This window comes from Penaeus chinensis, chromosome 27 (genome assembly GCF_019202785.1).
Source record: "Penaeus chinensis breed Huanghai No. 1 chromosome 27, ASM1920278v2, whole genome shotgun sequence".
NCBI classification, from domain to species: Eukaryota; Metazoa; Arthropoda; class Malacostraca; order Decapoda; family Penaeidae; genus Penaeus; species Penaeus chinensis.
In genome coordinates this window covers 28430963-28440962 of record NC_061845.1, presented here as the reverse complement: position 1 = coordinate 28440962, position 10000 = coordinate 28430963, and the positions used below count along the sequence as shown (strand labels likewise).

Sequence of the window (10000 nt, the reverse complement as noted above, 5' to 3'; positions counted from 1 at the left end):
GAAATCAAAGCTTTTCCGTTGGTAAATAGAACCGTGCTGTGGCCTTAATTAAACTGGATCAGCGTCCCATCATGATGGACTTCTGTCTGCGTCCGAGACTCCAAAGCGACGAAGAGAGCGAGGAGTCCCTTCCACCATCGGCCTCTCTCCTCTCATCTCCTGGGGACTCCGACGTCTTCCTGAAGGAGTCCGCCTTCGGAAGCTTCAACTCCAGCGCTTCCAGCCTCATATGGCCCCAACTCTCCCCGCGGCGCCTGAGGATTCGCTCCTCCTCGTCAAGGTCAGTGGTCGCGGGATTTCATGCTATGCCGAGCTCCTTTTGGCGCGACTGAAGCTTATATTTCCACTCCAGGCAGATAGATGAACAGGTAGATGAATAATCACATTTCCAGGTAGAGACATGTAGTCAGGCAGACAGTCCTCAAACAAACGTCCAAGGAATAGAGCAAACAAAATTGTTCTAATGCCACACTATAAGACTGAGAAGGAAAGTCCGTTCTTGCAGCAGGTCGTCCCAAGTGAGTTCGAGCAGCGAATCGGACAAGCCGTCGCGCCAAGGATCTGTCAAAAGGATCGTACGCTCTCTCTCGGCCATCCTACGACACAGCAGCGATGGAGACGACCTCGAGCTTATGCTGCAGCCCACCGCGTCGCTCCTCCACGAGCTGGGCGAGGCGCTGCTCCACGTGTACCGGTCCAACACCTTCCCGACGGAGGGTCTCAGCGCATTCCATCAGAAGGTGAGTTGCCTAGCGGGATTTGCGGAATGGGAACTGCGCTGTCGATTCAGATTTTAGATTTATTCAAGGATGAACCGTGTTTTTATTCGTTAGATTGTTTTAGTTTATTTTAACACTTTTCTGTATTTGATGGTATATAATGCATTGTAAACTCTTGAATTTTCTTGATTCAGATGTTATTTATGAGTCGCTGAAGTTTATTAGCGAATGGGACCAGGTTTACTAAAGCAATTTTCATTCATTCATTTAATAATTTATTTGATTTAAGCCTTCAGAGTGCTCTGTTACTTAGAGCACTCTGTCTATAGTCTCCATTACGTAAGGTATTCAGCCCAATTATTATCGTATGTGGGGACATCAGTAAAAATTATGGAAAGAAACAATAAAGAACAAAGAGAACGAATCTGACACAGGGAATGGTGAAAGTAAAAAAAAAAAAAGTATCTTAAATATGTTTATTTAATCAAATTTTCATTATAGTGAAACAATGGGAAATTTAGAAATGACCTCGGAATTGAGTTCCAATGCAGAGTATGACCCACTTTGGAGTAGATGAAGGCTGTATAATGAAAATGACGGTATCCTTTATTTCGACAGTAATATAGTACGCACATATAGCGGTGATAAACTCTATGGGTTCCACTCAGCATTTCACTACATATAACGTTTCTTCCCTTCCGTCTCTAATAACGGAAGAAATTCTCTGATATGTACACCCCAGCAGCCACCAAAAGGCAAAACCGTTCTTCTTACAAGTGAGCCCTGCTTTCAAATCTCCTAATGTAAAGACCGCTTATGTCAACACAGCTTACGGTCCTAGTGATGAGCGGCGGAGGAGCTAGCCTGACGGGGACGTGGCGCCATCAGGTGGTACCGACGGGGACGCGGCTGGTGGCGGTGCGAGTGGCCAGCCCGAGGGATGGGGACCGCGTGGCGGCGCTGCTGACGGCGTGGTCCTGCCTCTACGCCACGACGCTGCCCCTGCTGCAGGCTCTCCTCGCTCCTTTTACTGTGCGTCCTTGAAAACAGTATCACTTGCAACGTCAGAGATGCATTCGATCATGCCTTTATTGGAAATACGAAACATGCCGACTGCATCTCTTGAGCTCTACATTCTTTCATTAAACATTTATGCATGTACAGAAGTATATCATTCCCATCCACACATTTGTTTACCTTTGTCGCAGTGAACTCAATACACGATACTTCATAATAGCATCGCTTCTCCCATACCTATTAGAAAGGAATCACACCAGACACATAGAAGAAATCCCTACCCCTTCTCTAATACCATATCCAGTTACAGTTCCCCTTTGGTATGGTAACAGAGTCTAGACGTGAGGCGTGATGTGCTGCAGGCCTTCAGAGACTCTGTTCTTCCGTACGCTGCGCTGCCCTCCGCCCTGGTCTCGGTTCACTCGATCTCGCCCTCGACGCGATGGAGACTCAAGCAAATGCTCTTGCTCCTGGCTGTGCGTATAGCGCTTTTTAGTAAAAAGATATGAGTATGTAGATGCTTACAGGGATTTAGGGTGGTTCTGCATACATGTATTCATATATGCATGCACACATGCCCACACGTACGCACGCACACACACACACACACACACACACACACACACACACACACACACACACACACACACACACACACACACACACACACACACACACACACACACACACACACACACACACACACACACACACACACACACACACACACACACACACACACACACACACACACACACATCAAAAAAGTGTGTTTCATCATATTAAACGATACTGAGCCCGAAGTAGCGAATCCAAAACAGTTCCGCTTCACAACAGCGTCTAGAGCCGTGTGAATGTCGTCTGCCGATCGAGTCCCAAAGTTACGAAGGAGGGACAAGGGAGACACAAGCAAGCAGCCGAGAAAGAGGAAACATAGGAGACGGAGAAGAAGAAGAAATGCGAGGAGAAGAAAGCTCTTCAGTAACGAGGCTAAGTCATACAGTGAGTCTCCGAGCGTCCTTAGACACGAAAAAAAGTACATATAATCGTCCCATTGAAATTATTGCATAGACATCATGATGATGCAACAGACACATCTACGGAATAGTTTAAAAAAATATAAGTTAATTAATTAGTGTCACACAGTCATCTAACCTGGTAATCCTTAATTCTTGTTTCAATTATTCACGGTGTAATATGCGTGATCTGTCCTTGTTTTCCATCGCAAAATGATGTAAGTGAAAGCTTTGTTTATTTATTACGAAGTTTGTGCCAAAAACCTTCCTAACCCTCTCGCTGAATTTCCTGATCGCCGAGGACTTACTCTGTCACATATCTAGTGTTATTGTATGTCTGCGCATATTATTTCGTTTATTAGCGTGTGTAGTATTTCCATCTCTTTATGATAGGATCATTAGATTTTTCTTATCATGTAAATGGGAACCAAAGTTGCACAAGTTTCTTATTATCAACTTGCGGAGGAAATGCCGTAGATAAAACGTGTTTTATTTTTTGTCGTCTTTTCATTCAAGACCAGGTTTACCTTGTACCATACTGCTGCGTGAAACAGAAATTATACCAAATAGACATTAGTTTGACACAAGTCTCTCTTTTCCCTCTGCAAGACCGATGCGCTGGGGTTGCTGTTGCAAGCAGAAATGGAGAGCATGAATCTCACTCGACCCGTGTTGCAAAGGCTCCTGCACTTACACCACGGCGGCGAGAATGATTTCTGGGCCTCGCATGACCTCCAGCAACGCCCTTCCTCAGGAGTGCGTCTGGAAGGTTGGTGCATGTAGTCTGCATGACAGGTGGGAAGCTTTTGCCTGATTTATAGTGTCTGGCTTTCCGGTGGATGTGTGGACAGTAGATGGACAAGGTGTGGTGTGTTATTTTATGCATGCGCATAAGAACGATACACAATATATACGTAATGCATATACCTACACACATACATATATAATGCATATAGTTACACATATGTATACCCACACACATGCATATATAATGCATATACCTGCACACATTTATACACATCTATACAGATACACACATACAGATACACACATACACATACATACATACGTACATATATACGTACATAGATACATAGATCCCCTGCCAGCTCATAGCCTCTCCATCATCAAGACTTCTACAGTGCCTCCTCGTGGCCACCCATGGAAACTAGGTACCTTGCGGTCCTAGGCTGAACTGTGGAGGCTCTTGGAGCAGCAGGAGGCCCTAAAGGTACGGAGCTATGGCCCACCGGCGTGTGGATACGCCCTGGCTTCGTACTAACTCCTGTCCCCTGCGCCCCCTGGGGTTAATGGGCGGCTGTGGGGAGGCAGGCCTTGCCAGTCGGCCCCCCCGAGATAACCACTGGCAACGTCTAATATAGAAGTTGACGCTGGGGGGAGGGCTAAAGTCCCTCCTACCCAGCAAGTACGGCGGGCTGTGGGTCCCTCTGGGTTGGCGACCGCTGGGACTCGGGTGGGGAGGGGGGGTTACCCCCAGTCCCAGCTGGGTCCCAGCGGCCGCCAGCCTGGCGTGATGCTTGTGGGGGAAAGCCCTAGGGAGCCCTGCAGGTGGATTATGGGGCCTGCAGCCAGCCAACCTCCTCTACATGGGGCGGCGTCGGTAGGGGTGGCAGAGGTGGCGCCCACCCGGAGTGACTGCCCGAGGTTAGACCTCAGGCGGACTGTCAGGGTGGGGGCTTGGAACATCCGTTCCCTGCGACAGGACGATCGGTTACCACTACTATCGAGGGAATTGAAACAGCTGAGAGTTGAGGTGGCTGCTCTCTCGGAGGTGAGAAGACCTGGCAGTGGCACGATTAGTGAGGGTGGCTACACCTACTACTGGTCGGGCCGCAGCGATGGCCACCATCTCCAGGGAGTAGCCATAGCCATCTCCAGCAGACTTCAACCCTTGGTAGTTGAGGTCACTCCAGTCGATGAGCGTATCATGATATTGAGACTGAAGCTTTCACTTGGCTTCATGTCTCTTGTTGCTGTATACGCTCCTACGGATGTATATAAACTTGAGGTGAAAGAGATGTTTTACGCCAAACTTGCATCTGTGGCAGACAGATGTCCTCGGCGAGATATTCGTATTGTGCTGGGCGACTTCAATGCGGTATCCGGCTGTGATCGAGCTGGCTACGAGATGTCTGTCGGTCCTCATGGCTCAGGAGCTGATGCTGGCAGTGAGAATAGCCTCCTTTTCCGTGACTTTGCTAGGTCCCAGAAATTGAGGATTTCTGGCTCCTGGTATCAGCGTTCTGTCCCGCATCGCTGGACTTGGTACAGCGATACAGGAAGAGTGGCCAAGGAGATCGACCACATCCTCGTTAGCACTCGATGGAGGATCCTCCAGAACTGCAGGGTGTATCGAAGCGCTGAGTTCTGTGGAACTGACCATAGAATAGTGGTGGCTACTCTCCGGGTCCACTTTAGAACCCCCCGCCGCCCAAATGAACACCCTAGGGTGTTTAATTTGGACAGATTGAGGGAGGACGAGTGTACCCGGGGGTTTGCCGAGGCTATCTCTGGTCGTCTCACAGCACTCGAGGGCCAGACAGACCCTGTTCTTATGTGGGATACCTTCAAGCGTGAAACGCTTGATGCAGCTCAGGAATCCATTGGTGAACGCCCAAGAACAAGACAGAATTCCATCTCGCAGGAGACGCTGGAAGCCACAGATGCTTGTCGTGCGGCTCGACTGTCAGGGGATCGCACTTTGCACCGCTCTCTGGTGCGCAGGACTAGGTCACTGTTGAGAAGGGATAAGGAACAGTTTATCAGTAGTCTTGCAGAGGAGGTCGAAAGCCATTTCCTTGTAAATGACCTTCGTCCTGCCTACCAAGCTCTGAGAAAGCTGAATTCCAAGCCCCCCTCACAGACGGCTGCAGTCCGCTCAGCAAGTGGCCAGATAATCTCAGATCCTGATGGGGTGCGTGTGCGTTGGGCTGAGTATTTTGAGCAGTTGTATAAGGTTGATCCACCAACAGTTAACATGGATGCGGGTAATGTTGAGACTCCTCTGCCAGATCCACCCATCAGCGAGGATCCACCCTCCCTGACCGAAATCAGGGGGGCGATCTCCAAGCTGAAGAGTGGTAAAGCAGCAGGTGTCTGTGGCATCCCAGCCGAATTGTTAAAGGCTGGTGGAGAACCTATGGCAAGGGGCTTGCATGCAGTCCTGTCTGCCATCTGGCAGACTGGTACCTTTCCCCCTGACCTGCTGAGGGGTGTGGTCATCCCTCTCTGGAAGGGGAAAGGGGATCGGTGGGACTGCAGCAATCACCGAGGCATTACACTACTCAGTGTACCAGGCAAGGTACTCGCACACATCTTACTGAGACGTATCAGGGACCACCTGTTGAGGCACCAAAGACCGGAGCAATCTGGTTTCACTCCTGGTAAGTCCACAATAGACCGCATCCTGGCGCTTCGAATCATTATAGAACGCCGTCGTGAGTTCGGACGTGGGCTGCTCGCAGCCTACATCGATCTCAAGAAGGCGTTTGACACGGTGCATCGCGAATCTCTCTGGGAGATCCTGAGACTAAGAGGAATTCCAATAAGGATTATTGGACTAATAGCAAACCTGTATACAGGCACTGAAAGTGCTGTAAAGTGTGGTGGGGGCCTGTCGAGCTTCTTCCCTGTTAGTTCAGGGGTGAGGCAAGGCTGTGTTCTTGCACCAACACTTTTCAACACTTGCATGGATTGGATACTGGGTAGAGCTACTGTCCAAAGTCACTGTGGAGCAACTCTGGGCAATATCAAGGTTACAGACCTTGACTTTGCCGATGATGTTGCCTTACTCTCTGAATCTCTGGAAACCCTTGTAGCGGCTCTTGATGCATTTAGCAATGAAGCGAAGCCCCTGGGGCTAGAGGTCTCCTGGACCAAGACCAAGATCCAGGATTTTGGGGGCCTGCTAGGAGACCCTGTACAGTCGATACGTGCTTGCGGGGAAAACATCGAAGTCACAAAGAGCTTTATATACCTCGGTAGTGCATTTCACGACTCTGGGCTGTCAGACCAAGAAGTCAGTAGACGGATTGGCCTGGCAGCAGGGGTCATGAAATCTCTCGACAAGAGTATTTGGAGATGTCGGTACCTGTGCAGAAGGACCAAGTTACGTGTTTTCAAGGCCCTGATACTGCCAGTTTTACTCTATGGTAGTGAAACTTGGACACTATCTTGTGCTCTGGAATCTCGTCTTGATGCCTTTTGTAACAGATCCTTGCGCCGGATCATGGGGTACAGTTGGCGGGACCATGTGTCCAACCAACGGCTGCACCGTGAGACCGGTACAGGACCTGTTACTTGCACAATCCGTGATCGCCAACTCAGGCTATATGGCCACTTGGCTCGACTCCCACAGGATGATCCTGCCCATCAGGTTGTCTCTGTCCGAGACAACCCTGGGTGGAGGAGGCCTGTGGGACGACCGAGAAGGTCGTGGCTTGGGCAAATCGATCAAACCTGTCGTGAGGAACTAGAGATGGGCCGGGCCCCTGCCTGGCGGCTCGCCATGAGGGATCCTCGTAGGTGGAAGCGGAGGGTGGATGCGGCTATGCGCCCCTGCCGGCGTTAGCTCCATAATGATGATGATGATGATGATACATGCATACATGCATATGTATATACATACATACGCACATGCATACACGCATATACATATGCATACATACATATAGATACATACTATTGTGTGTATATATATGAATATATATATATATATATATATATTAAATTGATCTGTTCAGGTGTATTAGCTGATTCTATATTCTACATCTTTATGATTATTGATTAATTATTACTTATTTGAAAATGTAATTGGTAATCTTTAAGCAACATAACTGATCCATGAATGAAGACTGAATTAATTTTTAAATTTCAATAAATCATCATTATCATCAATCAATCAAAATTACCATTACTGATGTTATATTTGTGATCACTGTTTAGTTTAGTTCCCCCTCATGACTGATTACAGAATTGGGAACTGATTTTACCGTATGTTTTGTGAGTCACGTGTCATCTGTGCCTTCGTGTCCTTTTCTTCCCCCAAACCTCTTTTTTTTTTACATCTATTGCCGAAACACCTCACTATTTTTCAACCTATTTTTCAATGTTATTGATGTTATTGATTTTGTTATTCATCTTTCTACTTTTTGTTATTCATCTTACTACTATTATCAGCGCTGTGATGACAAATGTATCCTTTGCTATGTTGTACAGACCTTCCCGAAATTGCTGTTGATATTGGTAAACCCTCGATATATGATCTCCAGTGGCAGCACATATATTGAATAATTTGGATAACTATTGTGCTTCATAGATCCAATTTATAGCATTGTCACCCCCCCCCCCCCCCTGCTTCTTCATGCACTCTGTATTTCGAACTTACTCATTCACAGCTCCTGCTGCCACACCTAATTCTGCTGTTACTGCTATTGTCACCACTTTTACTGCTGTTACTAAAACTGCTTTTATTGCTTTTGCTACCAATACTGTTACATCAGCTAATACCAGCACAACTGTTATTATTAGTGTGCGACTAAGGGTGTTCTTTCTAAAATCACCACTACGATTGCTGTTAGTACAACTGTCATTACTACTACTGCTATTGTTGCTATCACTACTACTAAAGACCTATTGTAAATACAATAATCATTGGTGTCACTACAAGATCTATGAGCGTAGAAGGTGCTGGTGGTAGGGCTTAATATCGAGTATCTCCCCCAGTTCCCTCTTTGCCGCGGCCACTGCTGGTGAGGAACCTTTCGAGTGTGGACACGCTTGAGGACCTCCTTCGCTCTGCCGCCTTGCGCTGACTCTGGAGGAGGAGGAGGAAGAGGAAGAGGAATAGGAAGAGGAAGAGGAAGAGGAAGAGGAAGAGGCGGAGGCGGAGGCGGAGGCGGAGGCGGAGGAGGAGGAGGAGGAGGAGGAGGAGGAGGAGGAGGAGGAGGAGGAGGAGGAGGAGGAGGAGGAGGAGGGCGAGGGCGTGGCGAAGGGCACGGAAGGAAGGGGCGAAGGACACAGCGGAAGACATGGTGATAAAGAAGAGGTGGACATGGTGAAGGAAGGAGATAACAAAGGACAAGGCGAAGGCATGGTGAAGGAAGTAGCGAAGGACACGGCGAAAGACAGTAAAAGACATAGAGGATAAGGCGAAGGATGACAGAGACAAGTCATAGCAAAGGATGTGACGAAGGAAATGCGGAAGAGAAGGCATGATAGGGGAAGGAGCGGAGAAAGGACACGGAGGAAATTGCGAAGGATAGCGAAGGAGGGACAAGGTGGATGACAGTGAAGGGACGACTGTGAATTTTAAGTGTTCTTGACCAGAATTCGAATATAGAAAGACTAAGAATTTTGTATAGGTGTATGTTACACTGAAGAATATTGTTATATAACCACAGGTCAAAATAGTCTATCGAATGAAAACCATTTCATTCCATGGCGAGTCAGTGAATCAGTTTGCTTTAAAATATGTATTGACTCATGACTGTTTTTAGTTTCTTGATTTAAATGTTTAGAAAGAAGTATATATGTAGCTGAATGATACGTGAAGGATGAAATATATCTTTTTGTATGCTTTATCGCAGATTTTTAAAGATACCTATCATTTTGTTTTCTATGTTATGTAAGTATGTATATAAAAGACAGTGGATGTTTTTATTTTTATTTGCATCGTAAGCATTTACAGATAAAATGAAGGCCTAAAGAAATCTTCATACCATAACCCAATTAGAGATAATCTTGATCGCGTATGTTAATCACTGAGCCAATGATATATATATGATAACATGTTTCACAGTACATCCGTCATCTCGTTGGGAGACTTCGTCTGCTTCTGCTGGCGACGTCAGCGATGTCAGACGCCCGTTTCCAATGGCTGACGATACGCCCTCATCTCCTGATCCCGGGCGACTGACATGCTGAGGAACCGCGAAGTTCGAATAGGACATTAAGCAAGAGATTTCTTATTGTTTTCGTTTTCCTTCTTTTGTTTTCTTATTTGTGTGATGTTCGAATAACGAAAAATCTCCAAGATGTATGTGAAAATTTAGGAGTGTAAATTCGGATGTATATGTTATTGTGTTTTCCGGTTTTTTTTTTAGCCTTGTTTCTTTACAGGGTGAAAAATTGATACATGGTTAGTAGTTTTAGTTATCCTGCAGTAGACATGACCACAGCGGGAGAGGGTGAGGTGCTGAGGGTCAGTCTCGATTGATGACTTCTCGG

General features: G+C 47.0%; 2 protein-coding genes across 5 annotated transcripts in view; one reads left to right on the top strand and one right to left on the bottom strand.

Annotated features, from left to right (window-relative positions):
- LOC125039783 overlaps positions 1–8652 on the top strand; it is a 9002-nt gene extending 350 nt beyond the window's left edge. Inside the window, exons 1-7 of one of the 3 annotated variants that reach the window (XM_047634045.1) lie at positions 1–280; positions 509–740; positions 1548–1751; positions 2069–2212; positions 2574–2738; positions 3362–3521; positions 8498–8652. The exon at positions 1–280 is cut by the window's left edge and continues 350 nt beyond it. In XM_047634045.1, the coding sequence (XP_047490001.1) occupies positions 72–280; positions 509–740; positions 1548–1751; positions 2069–2212; positions 2574–2738; positions 3362–3521; positions 8498–8586 (1203 nt within the window). In that variant the 5' untranslated portion in view covers positions 1–71 and the 3' untranslated portion in view covers positions 8587–8652. Of the gene's footprint in view, positions 281–505; positions 741–1547; positions 1752–2068; positions 2213–2573; positions 2739–3361; positions 3548–8497 lie in introns of all 3 variants that reach the window. The other 2 variants (XM_047634044.1, XM_047634046.1) reach the window with 2 other exon arrangements.
- A 771-nt stretch (positions 8653–9423) lies between these two features.
- The window catches only part of LOC125039782 (xylose isomerase-like), a 5601-nt gene continuing 5024 nt past the window's right edge, over positions 9424–10000 (bottom strand). For both annotated transcript variants that reach the window (XM_047634042.1, XM_047634043.1), the window contains exon 5: positions 9424–10000. This exon is cut by the window's right edge and continues 334 nt beyond it. The gene's annotated coding sequence lies outside the window, so the exon portion shown is untranslated.